This window comes from Halichoeres trimaculatus, unplaced genomic scaffold (genome assembly GCF_033239565.1).
Source record: "Halichoeres trimaculatus isolate MK-OKI-2021-1 unplaced genomic scaffold, fHalTri1.1 fHalTri1_scaffold_13, whole genome shotgun sequence".
Classification (NCBI taxonomy): domain Eukaryota; kingdom Metazoa; phylum Chordata; class Actinopteri; order Labriformes; family Labridae; genus Halichoeres; species Halichoeres trimaculatus.
The window spans coordinates 26112731-26130805 of NW_027437191.1; the positions used below are offsets into that span (position 1 = coordinate 26112731).

Below are 18075 nucleotides of genomic sequence, written 5' to 3' on the forward strand. Positions count from 1 at the left end.
CTTGGTTTATTCTACCGGCTTTTTGATTATTTGCATGGTGTTAACGTCTGTCAATGATATTTTATTTTGAAAAGTTGGCAGGATGTTGTATTTTACCTGAAGCGCAGTAGTCTTAGCATTAGCTAAACTGTCACAACAAGGGCTTTGCTGCGTTTAGATTCAGTAATCATCACGAAGATGCACACGAAAAATATAAACTTCTTATATTTTGAATTCTCCAAAGTGAAGCCTAATATGTAATTCAGGGAGTTCTTCTGTTCGTGTTTAATCTCAAAGTATTTGAAGCTAATGTGGCTAATGCTAACTGGTGTTTCGCTTTAAAGGGTGACCTCGTAAATCGGCGACTCTAAGTAAAAAGCTGCAATGATCATTTTAATTATTGAAAAACACACCCCAGAAATCTCCGTATTTGGCTTAATACTTCGTTTTTAGATGTAGAGTCTACATTTATTAATGAGGTATTTTATTTACTAAGAAGTTTAACCCTGTAGCTCGCAGGTAATGATTTTAACTGCTTTTGTAAGGACAACCACTGACGGTGTTCCGTTACAGGTCGCTGGTCTACAGGGTAACTTTTTTTAACCAAAACACCTGCACGTAACCTTCCTGTGTGACAGCACCAGCGTGAGTTTCTCCATGTGTATGAGGTTGGGGTTCATTTATTGTCAGCTGTCCTGTAGGGTAATGCAGGCTGTGAAGAAATGTTCGTGGTACTTTTAGATGAACTCGCTGCAGAATGAGGGTTTGTTTGGGAGCTAAAACTCAGCTGATGATCAGCAGAGTCTTCTTTCATCCTGTTAGTCCTTCAGTAGCAGGTAAGATTATCTTAAAATACTTCTGATTGTACAACGACCGTGCTAAGATAAATTAACAGACACCACATTATTGTCACATCTCCATTCAAATGCCATGTGAAACTAATCACGCTGTAAAGAAAAAAAATAAAAAGGAAAAGAAACGTTTATTTATATTTCTTAATTTTTGTAAAATTTGATGCACTTCTGATATAGTAAAAAATACAGATTTGCCCAATATGTTTTATTTGTATACTTCTGTCTGTCTCTGCACATATTTTTTCAGCGTTCACTAAAAAATATATTATTTTGTTCAGGCATTTGTTATTGACACCTAATATATTTGACGTACACTGTAAGTAATTACGCATTTTTTTGTCTTTTGTCACAATTGACCATTTATTTCAGCTCCCTGTCTGTTTTTAATCATGAAAATCATTTTATTAATATTCTTGTAACTTAACTTTAGGTTTTAATTTGTGAACTATCTTGCAATATAACAATATATAAAAATAAAATATAAAAGAAAAGATTAAATTAAATCATAGGAAGGAAATACAAAGACTTTAACCTGTTGAAATGCTTGTTTCATTGATCTGTTAATTGAGAGCTCAATCCTTATTATGTAGTCATAGTTTCTTCGCTCTTGAATGAAAAAAGAAAGTATATTTTTAAATGAAATTAGAAAACAGGAAACATTTTCACCCTTTAAATTCAGATTCATTTTTAATAACAGTTTTTAAATGTTTGTGTGTGACAGCAGGATGCAGAGCAGCTCAGTGCAGACTCTTCTGCAGCCCTCCATCAGCGGAGGAGAAGCCCCGTCCCTCCATGCTCAGACACCTGACCTCCAAAATAAAAGCCACAGGTCCCATCACCGTGGCAGAATACATGAGGGAGGTGCTTACCAACCCTGTGACGGTGAGTCAGAAAAATAAACACTTCACATCAGCAACATCTGGGTTTTTATTTAACATTGCTCAGATGAATTTGTTTTCTCTCTCAGGGTTATTACGTGAAGAACAACATGCTGGGACCTGATGGAGATTTCATCACGTCACCAGAAATCAGTCAGATTTTTGGAGAGGTGAAAATCATCACAGTCTTTTTGCAGTGAAACATGTGACAACATCTCTGAGTATGTGTATGAGTATTTCCTCCTCATGTTTGCTCTAAAGAGTATGAATCTGTACTATTCCTCTCCCAGCTACTTGGTGTGTGGATTGTCAGTGAGTGGATGGGAGCCGGTCAACCCAAACAGCTGCAGGTGGTCGAGCTCGGGCCGGGGAAGGGATCTCTAGCCAGCGACGTCCTCAGAGTAAGAATATTACAGACCAGACTAACAGGCCAGTCTGACTCTGCATGTAAAGTTTTTTTCAAACGTTGATGCTGTCTCTCTTCAGGTGTTTAGTCAGCTGCGCTCAGTGCTCGGCAATGCTTCGGTGTCTCTCCACCTTGTGGAGGTGAGTCCAGCTCTGAGTCAAATTCAAGCTAAGAGTCTGACTGGGAACCAAAGTCAGGAGGCAGACTCAGAGGATGAGCCGGTTTACCGCAGAGGAGAGACATCAAGTGGTCTACCGGTGTCCTGGTACAGACGCTTAGACGACATCCCTGCAGGTGAGACACTGTTCGGATCTATGTGTTGGTTTAAAGGCTTTACACAGAGAGTTTTAGATTTTTTTTTTTCATCAGTCGCAGAAGAAGCTCCTTAAATGCTCCTGTCCCCATCCTCTGTCATCATACTTTTAAGAGAGTATAAATTTCAAGAGATAGGTTTAGTTTCCTCAAACTGCCTGACACTTCTTCCTCTTCTTCCCTCAGGATTTACAATCTTTCTTGCTCATGAGTTTTTTGACGCTCTGCCCATTCACAAATTTCAGGTAAAAGCTCTCAGATTTAAAATTCTTATCTTATCGTTTGCACCTTCAGTTTTGAAAGGACTAATACCAACAATTTAATAAGTTTCCCTGACTTCTCATGGGATGCTTTGCTTCTCTGATCAGTATCATTACCCTATTTTAACACCAGGTGGCACCAAAGTGTAGTCACAAAAAGTCCTGTCCATCCATGTTGCTTCATTCCAGATGTCTAACTGTTGATCTTATTAGAATGTTTTCACTCTAAAAAGAATAAAAGTATATATATATAATGTGTTTGTTGCTAATTTCTTTCACTGTGACACTGATGGAGAAATATTTCCTGTTTCTGCTTCTTGGAAAAAAGAAAACTTTCAGATAGGATGAATGTTTTAAAAACTTCTCGCATGTGTTCTTGTGAACTTGGTGTCATGAAACCTGCAGCGGCTTCTCACCAGCTCATCCATCTCAGGTGTTTATCCCACAGCAGCCTGCCTGAGTGTCTGTGTTTGTCCTCTTCTAGAAAACGCAGAAAGGATGGAGGGAGGTACTCGTGGACATCAACCCCGAGAAACAAGAGCAGCTGAGGTTTGTTCTAGCTCCAGCTCCAACTCTGGCATCATCTTCACTCATACAGGTTAGTGTTCAGTTAAGAAGACTCCAACCCTCAGGAAAAACCACCTAAACTCAGGTGTGATCAGACTGAATCCAGGAAATGTTTTTTAAACAGTGGAAGGACTCTTTCTGAACAGAGGGATGTGTTTATGCGTGTCAGGCAGGTGAGAAGCGGAGCCATGTGGAGGTGTGTGCAGAGGGCGGAGTCATTGTTCAGCAGCTCGCTCGGAGGATTGTGAAGGACGGAGGAGCCGCTCTGATCGCCGACTATGGACACGATGGGGACAAAACTGACACATTTAGAGTAAGAAATAGACTGACACCTCATTAAACATTCTGCTTATAGAGTTTCTTAAAGAGACACTAACATGCTTCATTATAAGGGTCTGCAATGAATCTAATCCAACTTTATTTCTTAAGCACTTCAAAAACAGACACTGTTAACCAAAGTGCTGTACAGAAAAATAAATAAAATACAGGTAGATACAAAGCAGCTAAAATGAGATACAAGAATACTAAATGTAAAATACAAAAACAATTAAAAACATAATTAGAATATGGTTAAAAGGCACCCAACTTAAAAAAAAAATGTCACAGAGCAGATTTTTAGTCACAAGTCAGGGCTGTGTTTTGAGCTGAACGAGTTTACTACAAGACATATGACGACAGTTCCTGCAGGGTTTAACCACAATGGCTGTAAATACTTTAAATACTCTAAATAAAGCTCAAAGTTTGCTCATAAGTACAAACTGGTTCCTTAAATCTCACATCCTGTGAGCGTATGCACAGTTTCAGAGTCTCAGATCTCAGAGAGACGATCATTTCCTTTTTTAATGCAGCCGTCCTGCTTGTTACAGCTTTCTGAATCCTTTTAATAAGTAGCTTTTTGTTAATTCTGATGAATTTCAATTCTGAGAGTGCTGGCTCTTATTTCATTCTTTATGCATAGAAATGATGCTGAATGTCTCCATCAACTCTCTAAATTGATCAAACTTGACTCTGTGGTTTTAACCCGACTGAAGACTCTCAGCGTGTCTTTGTGGTTTCAAAATGTCTGAGAGAATCTCTTAAAGTCAGAGGTTTTTTTAAGCGTTCAGGACATTTTGTTCGCTCCTCTCTGCTCCGTATGTGAAGGAAACAGATGTAGGAAGCCGTGAAGACCATCTGCAGCAGGCAGAGAGGAAGTCAGGGTCGACAGGCTCGCTCTGTTCTTCCTCTGATTCCTCCTCCTCCTCCTCCATCCTCTCTGTTTTAACCTCATCATTTTCTGTTTCTTCAGATTACTCTTAGTCCAGAATGTGATGATTTTACACTCAAGAGAGATTCTCCTGTAAATCTTTACTGCACTATGTTTTACATCATTGACATGAAATCTTTCACGCTGTAGCTTTCCAAAGCTTTTTTTCTGAAAAGCAGCTCATAAACTGTCACGTTTGTGATCGTAACAGGTATAAACGTCAATTTTAAAATACTGTAGTTTGTGGAAAAGACAGATTTACAGATTTATTTTTATTAAGAGAAACAGAGAGCATCACTCTGGATATGATAAGTGATCAAATATAGCGCGTCCAGGAGTTTGAATTCTGTTACCTGAAGATCAAATTAAGAAATATTTCACCATGTTTATTTGCTGTGTGACTGTAAGGAATCTTCAAATCTTGAAATCTCCTGAAACGGTGAATGATCTGAAATAAATGGCAGAGTCTGATCTTAAATTTCCTCCTCTGTCAGGGTTTCAAAGGTCACCAGCTCCATGATGTCCTGTCCTCCCCCGGTTCGGCTGACCTCACCGCCGACGTGGACTTCAGCTACCTAAGGAAGATGGCAGGAGAGAGCGTGGCCTGTTTGGGACCTGTGACCCAGAGAACATTCCTGAAGAACATGGGCATCGACTCCAGGATGCAGGTGAGAGACATGAGAGCGATCAGCACACAGAGCTCCAAGTTTTTTTTTCACGTAGAAGAAGTCAGAGGATAAACTTACTTCCTCTGTCTCCCTGCAGGTTCTTCTGAGGAACTGTAGTGACCCGTCCACCAGGCAGCAGCTGATCAGCAGCTACGACATGCTGACAAACCGAGCAAAGATGGGCGAGCGCTTCCACTTCTTCAGCCTGCTGCACCCCAACCGGCTTCGGAAACCGAAGATACCCAAGGGGCTGAAGCTGGAGAAGAAACCCAACCCGGCGCCGCTGCCTGTGGCCGGGTTCAGCGAGCTCAGCTTCTCCTAAAACTGAAACGAACATTATGCACGGTCAAATTCAGGAGATTGTTAACAGGACGATGCTGTTTCTGCAGCTGTGTAATTATGAAGAAAGACGTCAGAGGGTTCGACTCTCACTGATAGAAAAGGAGAAATGAGAAACCTGATGATCTCTACTGGAGAGAACGAAGACGGTTGATTCTATCAGTCACCTGCAAAAGTTTTTTGAGTTATAAATATAAGAAAATAAAATATTTGGATGCGTTTTGGTGAACTGAGTTTTTTTAAGTAAGGAACTTTCTGAAAGCTACAGTGCGCTTTGGGTGAGTGGAATGAAAAAAGCTGAATTAAGTGCAGAAAAGAGTTTAAGAGGATTAAAAAGTCAGTGTTTAAGATTCAAATGAAGACATCTTTGAAGTTTCAAACATTTTTCTAACAACACCAGAGTTCAGAGAGTAAGTTACCTGAGACAGGCAGCACTTCTTGAGGTCAAAGGTCCCTCGGTGGCTGTTTCCTCCCCTGCGGCTTCATACACATATTGAAGCCGTTAGCTGAGCTCTCATTAGTTCAGGAGCAGCAATTAAAAGGATTCAGTTTCACATTAGGATGGAGAGAACCAGAGGAGGACAGGGTGGATGCTGAAATCCTGAGGTTAATTTTAATAAAAAAATTTCAGACCTCATTGCGACCTGAACTGTTAGCAACTTGTCTTTAACAGTTGTAGTTTACATTTCAACAGAAATTAGGTTAGCTGAAAAGAAATAAAGCTTTGAAGAATAAATGAAACTAAAGGCAGGTTTATTGACATTCCCACAGCAAGTAACAGCAGTTATTTAAGGCCAACTTGAAGAAAAAAACAAGAACTTATCTCATCATTATCAACATTTAGGACACGTGCCTGAGATTGTGTGATTTGCTTTCCATCAGTGTCTCTTTGTCCATCTGCATGTTGTTGATGATATATAGGCTGTTTTGTAGTATGTAGTATGACTGTTCTTTTTGGTTTGTTTTGTAGTGTGCTACTCTGGTTTTCAGTTTTAGAAAATGGAGTTACAACTGATGGATTTAGTTTTACCTTTATTATGAATATACAAAACAAACTTTGCGTAGATCTTGGCATTTTAGTTATTTTGTTAATCAAATCTCAGCAGAATCATCATACTTGATTTTACATCTCACAACTTCACCAGCTGAAGGCATAACGGCCCAATCAGAGACAGAGGTGGGAGCTGAAGATGTGAAGACAGTGGGCAACAACTACACATTTGAAAACAATAGCACGATGGATTGATCTGTGAAGAGTGTGACGAGGAGGACAATAAATATTCATGGATACTTACTTGGATACTTTTGGAGTCAAAGCTTGAATACTAGTAAAATTTGATACCGCACAAAATCATGATTAAGACTTTTTGAATACTTTTTAAGACCCCGCGGACACCCTGGAAGGAGGAGAAGAGGAGGGTCATAGAGGGGATGGAGTGATTAAGTGATTGTGTAATGAGTCTGATCTAAAAACATTAGGAGGTAATCGGACGATTTCATTCATAGTTTAAAGGTTCAAATGTGTGTGTTTGGCTTTGTCTTAAAATCTGACAGAATTTATTCACATCTTGTCAAGACTGCTATTATTAAGATCAGGGTATATGCTAAAATCCTGAGGTTAAATTCAATACCTATTTAAGACTTTTTTAAAAACCTTTTAAAAAGTCTTAAGACCTCATCGCGACTTTTAGCTGTTGTTAGCGACCAATCTTTGACAGTTGTAGTTTGCATTTTAGGTAAATATTACTACCTAATAAATTAGGTAAGAAGCAATAAAGCTTGAAAGAATAAATGAAACTAAAGGCAGGTTAACTGACATTAACATTCTCACAAAAAGTAACAGCAGTTATTTAAGCCCAACTTGCAGAAAAAAACGAATGTATTTCATCATTGTCAAAATTTAGGACATGTGCTTGAGGTTGTGTTGTTTGCTTTCTATCTGCGTTACATGCGGACGGCTACTAAACTACTGTACAAACTGAGGTTGTTGTCACATTAGCCTACGGATATGTTGGGCTGCTAGCGCTACGTATAGCCCACGCCTCACAAAATCACAACTTTGCTTGTCATGTCTCAAACAAAAGTGTTACGTAACTGTACTGATAAATACCTTATCTCATCGTGTTGTATCCAGTAAAAAAGTGATTTGAACAAAGAAAATTTGTTCCAAAACAACTGAGCTGGGGCTAGATTTCACTAAATTGTAAGAATCCAAGATCCCAGGTCATCAAAAGTCTGAGAAATTTTCTCAGTAGCCTTGAGAAACTCTTATGATCTAGAGTGAAATATTTTGAGATGCTAAAGCTTTTTTCTAGATCCTCACGCTGGTCTGTGAAGAGTGTGATGAGCAGAATGAGCGTCCAATCACCAGGTGTGGTTATTTTTGAAGGTTCAGACCCTGAAAACATTTTAGAACCTGATGGACTATTTCCGTTGCGGATATTTTTAACTGTCTGTCTGGGGTGTCAGGTTAGTTTGTAACAGTCGCAAGGAGGAAAATAAATATTCATGGATACTTTTGGAGTCAAAGCTTGAATACCAATAAAATTTAATACCTCATAACATCACAATTAAGACTTTTAATACTTTTTAAGGGCCTTAATTTTCCCACAACTGATTTATCAACTGTTAATACTTTGTAAGACCCCGCGGACACCCTGAGGATGCATGTTAGAAAAAACAAAGAGAAACAGAATCAGAGAAATAACTTGGATGCAAAATGAGATTTTCAAAAGTAAAGCACTCAGCTTAATTATATTAATACCATTATCAACAGGATTCATGTAAAAATATAAAACTCATGAATAATTCTCAGGATGGAGGCAGATCAGAAAACAGGATCTTAGTTTTTTATCTTCATCATTTTTCTTCTTTTTCTTCTCAGGTGGATTTTTTCACAAACACAGACGATAGCAGCTCCCCTCTCAGATTGTCTCCAGCAGCGTCACGTCTGCTCCTCAGTTTCATAAGTTCTGAGTCCAGTTTTTCATCCACTCAGTCAGATTTCTCTTCAGCTTAGAAAGAACTCTGAGTTCTGATCAGTTAAAACTCATCTTTTAAAATCATTTCCCAGCAAATACTTTGCACATAGAATAAAAAAAATCATGTTTTTAAGACATCGCTGATAAAGTTCCAGTTGGTGCCTCACAGAGCAGGACAATAATGTCTGAACAGCGTCATGAGGTTAAAAAAGTCATTAAAAGACTTCATGTGAGGTGAAAACGTTTACAAAGACTTCATGTTTTGGCTCAGTTCAGTCTGTTTTGGCGAGTAGACGAACAGTGGAGAAGGTCAAAGCTCAGACGAGTCGTGTTAAAGTGATCTGACCTGATCTGAGTGGTGAGCGTCTCAGTGCCTCCTCGTGTTACCTCACGTTTAGCTGCATCCAGAGGTGTAGTCCCTGCAGAGGCCACTAGGGGTCCTCCTCCATGTCGTCCAGGTTTGGAGACATGATGAAGTGTTTGGGGTAGTGAAGGCCTCGTTCATCAGCGTACTCCTCCCAGCGCGCGTCGTCGCTCTCGTGGGTGATGTAGCGCTCGCCTCGCCGCGTCTCAAACTCCCTGAGGTCCATCCAGGTCTGGTAGTCCTGAGACAGAGACGACGAAGACAGCGTTAGAGACAGAAGAAGAACTGGGAAAACTTTTGTCTACAAAAACTCTGGGTTTGCTTTTCTTTACAGCTCAGAAGTTTTGCTACATTTTGTTCTCAGTCTGATCTTTTTCCAGTCAGATTTTTCCTGGGAGAAGTGAAGCTGACATCTTTACACACAGGGGTCAATAATCTGCTTTGTAGACACGATGATGTGTACAACCACAACCTTTCACACCTTCAGTCCTTCTTAGAACGACTGTTTTAACTCATACTGAAACTGAGAGCAGCACAAACTGACCTCTAAAAATAAAAACGGTTCCTCTCAGAACTACATTTTTATTTCTGTGACATACAGAAAATTGAAGCTGAGAGGAAAACTCAGTTAAAATCTGACTGAAGGTAAAAAAGGCCTGAAATGATTAAGTTTGCACGATGCAAGTAAACGGACATTGTCAAATATCTGCAGCAGCTTGACTCTGAAGCAAAAACTTCTGCAGAAACTCTTTCAGGCTGAGTCCTTTCTTTAAAGTCAAGGATAAAACTTTCTCTGTTCTCTGAAGGAAAATAAAAAGAGATTTCTTTGCTGACCTGCAGCCAGGGGTGGCTCAGTGATTTGTCCACGCTGTAGCGCTTCCTCATCTTCACCTGCAGCAGGTTGTTGATCAGGTCTGTGGCTAAGAAGACAAACGGACAAACTGTGAGTTAACACCAGGCAGGAAACTTCAAACACCAGAGCTTCGAACCTTTAACCCATGAAAGAAACATTACACCAAACATACAGGTTACTTTGCTGTCGGAGGACTTTAGTCAGCTGTTTTTTCTCAAAGAGGAAGCAAAAAGAAGATATCAACCACGCTTTAAAGCTAAACGCCACTATGCTAATATTTTTCAACTGGAGAATCAGATCCTCGATGAATATCTCAATAATCCACCCTACGGTGTTCGATCCCCCTCACCCTGCTCTGAGATCTCCTTCCACGGGTTTGGAGGGTACATGAAGGCAGCATTCTGGATCTGGTCGTTGATGTCCTCGTCCTCGTTGAAGGGGAACGTCCCGCTCAGGCTGACATAGATAATGACGCCCACAGACCACATGTCCAGAGAGCGGTTGTAGCCTTTGCTGCGAAGAACCTCAGGCGCCAGATACGCTGGTGTGCCGACCACAGAGCGACGGAACGACTTCTCGCCAATGATACGGGCGAAACCGAAGTCACAAAGTTTCACCTGAAAGAGGAGGAGAGGAGAGAGGTTAGTGAAAGAAGTGACAGTGCTGCAGAGCAATGAAAAGAAAGAAGACGAGGATCTGAGGTCTGACCTGAGGGAACGGCTCTGCAGACGCCAGGAGAACGTTCTCAGGCTTCAGGTCACAGTGGACGATGTTCTTAAAGTGGAGATGTCTGAGAGCCACCAGGATCTGAGCACAAACAAACGAGAGGGTGGTCAGAAAATTTCGAACTAGTATATTGAGTTTTGAATCAAAATTACTTTGAACTGCGGTTTAGTAATCCTGTTTTTCCCTATGTGAACAGGACATGATTGAAAATACAAAAAAGAACAAACTTCTCATGAAAAGAGTTTACTAATAGAAGGATTAAAGTTAGGGTCTCAAGTTTTGGTTCATTTTCCTTAAAGGAAAATAAAGAAAAACAGAGAGCAGATAAGGTAGCACATCAAATCATCATGATCCGTCTTCATTTAGACCTTTGGCCTCTCCCTGACCTGTGTGACCAGGAACTTGGTGAGGCGTTCAGGCAGCCGGCTCTTCTCACTGGACAGAATCATCTCCAGCATGTCTCCGTGGAGCTTCTCCATGACCACGAACACCTGCTCGGGCGTCTCAAACATGCACTCCAGGTTGACGATGCCTGGATGGTGCAGATTCTGAGGAGAACAGGCCGGTTAGCGGAGCATTAGACCATCTTGAGCTGCAGAGTGTCTGCGTGTCGTACCTGCAGGATGGCGACCTCGTTCCTCAGCTGGCTCTCCTGTTTGGTGGGAAAACGCATTTTGTCGATGATTTTGATCGCCACGTCTCTGCCTGACTTCCTGTGCTTACCTGAAAATCATGAAAAGGACGAGGAGATTAAAACATGACTCTCTGCTCTCACCTTCAGCAATCACTGAAGCTGCTAGACATTCACAGGTGGTCTCACCTCCGTAGACGATTCCAAACTGCCCGGAGCCGAGGACCTCGTCGGCAAAGATCTGATACACTGAGCTGATATCCTGAACGACAGACAGCAGACGATGTCAGGTTTTAACAGACAAATAATCAAAAATGTGTCAACAACTGGACAAACTGGAGAATTTTCTGCAAACTTAGATTGTGGAGGGTAAGTGTATTTTTGTTTCAGCACCAGTTAACAGATAAAAATAAAGAATTAAAGATGTATCTTAAACATTTTTCAACTAATTATCCTCAAAATATCTTCTCTGCACCGAAAAATTTAACAGACGTGTTAGGAAAATGCAACAGCCATGATTAAAAAAGTAACTTTAGAGCTGCATAGATTTGTATATGAGACGAAAAGATTTGTGACAGCAGGAAAAGTCATTTTCCGAACTTTATTTTTATATATATTAAAAAAAAAGAACAAATTACTGTAAACTTTGGTGTATTTGACGCTCTTTTAAAGTCTGTCTCATCTCTAGTGTGTATGCATGCTTCAGGTGCCACCAACTAGGGCTGGGACGACATGCTTTTCTCCCGATTTTATTTTTTTTACGATTTTTGGGATGCCGATTTGATTGTAATTGCGATTCTTCTATATTTCCGATTTTTGCAGTATTTAGCTTTTTTAACACCAGACCATGTGAATAAGTTAAAAGAAGATGATAATGTCTAGAAACTTTATCAGGAGCCATATTTTCTCAAAAATGCACATCTCGTGTGAGTCTGGTTTTAGGGTTTTTTCAGGGGATTCTTCATCTCAACCTTTTCAAACCCAGTTTATAAACTAAGACTAAAAGGAAGGACTTCAATTTAAAAAACAAAAACAATTTTTGAACAAAAGAATCACAATTTAAAATCATCAAACAAAAACTATTGATACTACAATACAGCATTTTTTTTCTCCCGCCCTTACTACCAACAAAGTCTGTCTTACTCTTTCCGCGCGAACATGACGCAAGGAAATGAGATGCTTGAGATCCATGTGCGGCGTCCGTTGGTGTCCATTCCCAAACTGCAGGGGGCGGTGTATCACAAATGTACATCTACCAGAGTACTAAACGGGTGTTGAAGAAGTTTGCCTTTGTATTAAAATCTTTCCCACAGATTTTTTTAAGGCTCTTTTAACTGATTCCTCTTCTCTGCCGAGAGTGGCTGCAGTTTCACACCATGAATTGTTTACCACTTGGCTATCATGATGATCTCTGTGTGAAGGGTCATACAGATGACTGTATTTCAGCACTTCGACCACGAGGAGATCCTTTTCTACTCTCCATCTAGCAGGTTAAATCAGCCTTAACTGTGGAGAAGGGCTTACCTAAAAGATTTTATATAACCTGACAGTAAGTGCAGCTGATTTGCCTCCATTTAAAGTGCATTGTACCCATTGTAACCCAATTAATGCTTCAACCTCCAGTCTTAAAATGTGAAGCAGATGCTGAAGTGTTAAAACCTGCAGTATCTGGAGTGCAGCTGATAGTGAGAAGGCTGAAGACCCTATTTACAATATGTTGACTAAGAGTTAAAAGTAAGTTAAAAAAACGCTGAAAAATTCAAACGAAGCAAACAATTACACACCTTTAACACCTCATAAACCCTTTGGAGAGCTTGACTGACTGAGACGCTCCTCAGTTTGAGACAAGGAGTAACCAAAAATGAGGGGCCATCCGTCACTGGCTGTTGATCATAGCTCACAGCTACCGATGGCTGAGCTTAACTACAGTACTGTTAGCGAGCAGTACTGGAAAACAGATAAAACCAACATCCTAAAAACTGGTGTGTTTAGTTTACTGATGTTTGCTGCTCCAGTGGTTTGTGGTTTTATGTTCCTAAAACTTTAATGCACACGATTTCTTCCCATGTTTGTATTGGGGTTAGGCTCATTACTAAAAATAACAATGGTGTAATAATAAGAGCTGTTAGTCATCATCTCAGTGAATTCTTGTGACAGACGAAGATAATCTGAACTATGACTCACCACATTTTCTTGAATCTGGGAGTTGGACACTGATATGCTCATGGACAGTTCCTCTGAGGAGACAAAAACAAAACACAAAGTTTAAACACTTAAAACAATAAACCTGAAACAAACACACACACATTAACCTGTCATCAACAGTTCAGATCAGGAGGCTTTTATTTTCCTAACCTTCACATCATTAAAAGCTCATTTCCTGTTTCTTTGAACTTAAAGTGAGAGAGGAGAGCTCCAGCTGAGATCAAACGCACAGATATTTGTTTAACCATGATCCAGGTCCTACAAAATAAAAGCCTCTCCTTCCTGTCCTGTGAGTTTCCACTAATGAGCTGCTATTGATTTCAGATGGCTGACTGAGGTGTGATGGGGTCGTCACTGTGCGCTCGATGGGGACAGTCTGTGATATTCAGGTCAACAGCTGGGTCATCACTCCACGGCTTTATGAAACTTTATCGATGACTAATGTGAGATCAACTGACAAAAACTGAAGCTGGGTCAATAAACGCCCTATGATGTAATAATTAAACTTAAATACTGGTTTACATCAAGACTTTACCGGATCAAAGTTTGAGATTTCCTGGTTAATTTGTGAATTTTTTGAAAAAGCTGTTCAGGGAAACTTACAGACACTCAGGATTTGTGTTTTAAAGGATCATTTGACTCTTTTAAGGTGACTTTGCAGCGAACCTGTGAAGGTAGCATCAGTGTTTGCGTGACTGTTTCTCACTGTGGATCAGCATTCAAGCAGATCATCTTTACTGATGTTGCTGAATTTGAATCTTATAATCTGAGTTTTAAGATGGTTTTAAGATTCAACCTTTGTTTTATTTTCTTTTAGAGTCATCTTTATTTAGTTTGTTTTCCCTTTAATGATTAGCACAGTGTGTTTTGGTCCCATGTGGCTTTAAACACAGAAAAAAAAGAGACTTGTTATATCATCTGTGGTCCATTAACTTATTGATCTGCTTTCGTTTCATTATGTGAGACAACGTCTATTTCTGGGAGCATTGTTGGCGGTAATTATCACCAGGTGGAAACACAGCTGACTGTGTCCTTTAAAACAATGAGTCTTTATCAAAAATAATTTAACGACATGAGGTTTATTCAGGCGTGAGGAGCTGCAGATTGAGGATGAAACTTAAATCTATTACTCTCTGAGAAAAAGACACTTTAACCTGAGATGAGTCAGAGCGGAAAATCCTCTGAAATCCCTTCAATCATATTAAAATGTCAGCGGGCTGTGTGTGTGTGTGTGCGTGTGTGTGTGGGAGGGTGGAAGTGGAAGTGGGGTTTTAAAACAATCCTGCGAAACAATATTTGGAATCTGTTCAGAGAAAAACCCCAAACATCCATTAAAGCATAAAGAGTCTGATGAGATGAGAGAGACTCCACCATCATCGTCATCATCATCATTGCTGAGAGAGGATGAAGAATCTCAAATAAGAACAGACTAACAGAGAGAGTTATTGGGGTTAAATTTATTTAACATGCTGTAAAACACTAAACTACGCTTTGGGAATATGACAACAGAGCAACAGCTTCTGTTATTTACCTGAGACTGCATGATGTGAGAAAAATCTGCTATTTAAGATTACGCTCTTTTAGAAAATATATGCATTAGGGTTGTAAAAAGATGATTGTGTTTGGTCACAATTTATCCCTTTGTTCCTTGTGTTTTTATGGAGCAGAGATTCCCAAACTTTTTAGCTTATAATCCAAAAAAAATCAGTGCCAGACTGGAGACCTCTTGCTGTGTGAATAAACTAACAGACAATCCAAAAACAGACAAAAGAAAGTCCTATGATGTTTTATTTTCCTGATGTGTAGAGAATTAGTCTCCCTGTGGTCAACCCTCTGTTTCCTAAATGTATATGCCTCCTCTGAAACCTGGTTTAGTCACCTCGGGGGTCTTCAACAAAGAAAAAACAGGTCAAAAATTTTCTGTTTGCTTGCTTTTTATATTAAATCCAACCCCTATTTCTGTTTATATTTGCAAAATTAAAAAAATAATGGAAAATTGCAAACAGTTTTTGAGTTTTAAAAAGCATTTCACAACCCACCACGAAGGTCCTGAACCCTCACTTTGGGCACCACTGTTAAAGAATACCAGTGTATACAACATCTCCCCTCTGGCTTAAGCTTCAGTTAAGTAGTTTTTGTTTCACAGTTTAATCTGGGAGCAGCTGAGAGATGAATTTAGCTTCACCTGGATGGAAGAAAAAGGTACAAAGCATGGCCACATCACCCAGAAAACCTACATGATAAATGAGGAAGTGTGTGTTTACATGTTGTTTTCCTGAATACACTGCAAAAAAACTGAAATCTTATCAAGCGTTTTTGTCTCATTTTCAGTAGAAAATATCTTTTTAGACTTAATATGAGCGTCATTCAACTGACAAGCCCAGGAAAATGTCTTGTTTCAAGTTATTTTAAGACAAAAATAAGGTCATTTTTTCTGGAAAACTTCTCTTGCTCCATTGGCAGATGTTTTTTTTTTAACTTGTTACAAGCAATTTAGACCTCATTTTTTTCTTTAAATAGCTTGAAACCATACATTTTTCTGAACTGTTAAGTTGAATGTACCAAGTACAATAAGACAATTTTTACTTGAAATAAGACAAAAACACTTGATAAGATTTCATTTTATTGCAGTGTAGATGTAATTAACTCAGACTTCTGTAAAGTGTTTGTTAAAGCTGCTTGGAATGGGATCACAATGGAATGGTGATTAGTCATGAATACAGTTAACTTCCCACCTTGTATCACAGGAAAAAGGAAATTACCAGGGGTATTATGGACGTCTACAGTGACCAATCTTAAACCTTGGTGGAGTCCCTCAGGGATCTGATTTGAGACCTTTGAGTTTTTTCTCCAGAACAAATCAAATGATGTTTTACTCCAACTTCAGGACACTTTTCTGCTCTTTAGCTATTAACATCTTCAGATAAAATAATCATGAAGGCTTGTGAAGTTGGTCTAATGTTATAGTTCTTTGGGTTACTCACTGTGGTCTTTCCCCTGACCCAGCCCGGTCCCAACACTGGCCTTCGGCGTGACGGGCATCATGGCCTGTCGGATTGCCTTCTCCCAGCTCTGGCCCACATCCCGGCCCACACCGGAGGCTGAAAGGATGGGGTTGTGGTGCATGCTGCCGGTGTCCTCGCCGACATAGTACACCATGCTGGCTGTGATCACCTCGAAGCAGTGCGGGTTGCTGCCCTGAGGGAGGTTTCCAAAGTCCTGAGCCGGCTCCACCTGGAGGATCTCTGACAGAGGGATCTCCTGTTTAATGAAAGACACACAACACAAGATCAGGAGTCTGGGAGGATCTCTTCACTACAACGCCAAATTCAGGGACGTTTTGTCTTTCCAGAGTCATTTTTTGAAACATCTAAATGGTTCAGCTCCCTCCATCCTCGCACCTCTCCTCTGTTAGCTGAACTGTGAAACGCTCTTTGAGTTTCAGTGTTTCAAACATCTCTTCCTTCCTTTTTCCCTCCTCCACCCCAAACTCCGCCAGATTAAACATGAAAGAGAGCGTTGGGCCCCATGGTGTCCTCATGCACCTCACAGTCATCTCAGTGTTTTGTGTCTGGCCAAGTTCCCCCCGCCCCTCTTCAGCCCTGGACCACAAACTCTGATCAGCATCTCTTCCTCCTGCCGCCTGATTAAAAGGCAGGACGTTCCTCGGCCGCTCTGGGCACGAGGCGGCGTGGAAACGAGCCAGCGAGGCGGCAGGAGAGAGACCCGACGTCCCAGAAACCAACACAGAACTCCCCCTCTCACCCAGCTCTGCTCTCTCTTCAAAGAAAGGTCTCTGCAGCGCTTTGTGTTGAAGGTCAGCGGGTCGCCAGCTGACACCAGATGAAAGGAGGAAAAATCAGTCATAATAAAAAAGAGCTGCAACTGAACTGACCTCAGCTCATGTTTGATTCTCTGAAGAGGGAGTTTCCTTTGTGGAAACTGGATCATAAAAGTCAAAGGAAATAAAGAGAAGTGAATATCTGAGTTTGTGTAACCCTCTTTGATTCTGGCCTCACACAAAAACCACAAAAGTCACAGTGGATGATGTCCCTTTCAACATAAAAGCCCACCTAAACTTTTATTTAAGATCTCTGCACTGATTCATTCAAAGGGCAGATAACCAAACATACTATTATTATTTCTTAAGAACAAACCAGGATTGAAATGTTTTTTGTTTTGTAGAAAAAGAAAAAAGCATCAATGTTTCTGTGTCCAGCTTCCTAGAAGTGCAGCTTTTGGCTTTTATGAAGCACCTTTGAGATCCATGGGGTGGAACTTATTTCCTTCTATTTTTTTTCTAACATTTTCTCTTCATTTCTAACTCAAGGTTTTAGTTGGGATTTTAATGCCGTTTTTAGTATTTCTGCATGCTCAGATGCAGCAACAGTGATCACATTAAAACAAACCCTTGAAATTACGAGACTGTGATTGGCTGAAAAGGAGGGAGACATCTGATTGGCTACGGGCTTTCCCTGATGAAATAATGCATTTGTGAATCTAAGCACGGAGATCGGCCCATCCTTACATATGGAACTGATCTTGTATACCTCCAGGAAGGTCTGACAGCCAGCCATTGTAACTTTTTGCTCTGAGACCTACTGTCAGGACACTTTATTGGTTGTTTAAGTTAAAACGTAAAGACTTTATTGTTTGACAGGTATTGTTGCATGATTTTTAATAAAATAAAATAAAATAAAATAAGATTGTAACATTGAATGCATATGTTGTCAGATATAAAAGTAAAAAGTAAAATTTGGTATTGGCAGGTCAGGCTTTTTAAAGATCGATGATCTTCTATGGGCC

At 40.1% G+C, this 18075-nt stretch overlaps 2 protein-coding genes across 4 annotated transcripts in view; one reads left to right on the top strand and one right to left on the bottom strand.

The window, feature by feature from the left end:
- The first annotated feature begins 109 nt into the window (after positions 1 to 109).
- ndufaf7 (NADH:ubiquinone oxidoreductase complex assembly factor 7) lies at positions 110 to 6072 on the top strand. 3 transcript variants are annotated; one of them, XM_074685120.1, is made up of 11 exons: positions 111 to 624; positions 721 to 815; positions 1555 to 1715; positions 1801 to 1881; positions 2002 to 2112; positions 2198 to 2411; positions 2616 to 2674; positions 3174 to 3287; positions 3426 to 3569; positions 4997 to 5170; positions 5268 to 6070. In XM_074685120.1, the coding sequence occupies exons 2-11, from the start codon at positions 737 to 739 to the stop codon at positions 5490 to 5492; spliced, it is 1362 nt and encodes a 453-aa protein (XP_074541221.1). In that variant the 5' UTR covers positions 111 to 624; positions 721 to 736; the 3' UTR covers positions 5493 to 6070. The 3 variants fall into 3 exon arrangements, with proteins under 3 accessions (XP_074541222.1, XP_074541221.1, XP_074541220.1); XM_074685121.1 differs by having other exon boundaries at positions 110 to 815; positions 1558 to 1715; positions 5268 to 6072; XM_074685119.1 differs by having other exon boundaries at positions 111 to 815; positions 5268 to 6069.
- Positions 6073 to 8277: 2205 nt separating this feature from the next.
- LOC141802165 (serine/threonine-protein kinase D3-like) overlaps positions 8278 to 18075 on the bottom strand; it is a 30226-nt gene continuing 20428 nt past the window's right edge. Inside the window, exons 11-19 of the mRNA XM_074685640.1 lie at positions 16254 to 16530; positions 13249 to 13301; positions 11254 to 11326; positions 11050 to 11156; positions 10820 to 10981; positions 10416 to 10514; positions 10057 to 10324; positions 9689 to 9774; positions 8278 to 9095 (exon numbers count right to left, since the gene is read on the bottom strand). Of these exons, the coding sequence (XP_074541741.1) occupies positions 8922 to 9095; positions 9689 to 9774; positions 10057 to 10324; positions 10416 to 10514; positions 10820 to 10981; positions 11050 to 11156; positions 11254 to 11326; positions 13249 to 13301; positions 16254 to 16530 (1299 nt within the window). The 3' untranslated portion in view covers positions 8278 to 8921. The remainder of the gene's footprint in view (positions 9096 to 9688; positions 9775 to 10056; positions 10325 to 10415; positions 10515 to 10819; positions 10982 to 11049; positions 11157 to 11253; positions 11327 to 13248; positions 13302 to 16253; positions 16531 to 18075) is intronic.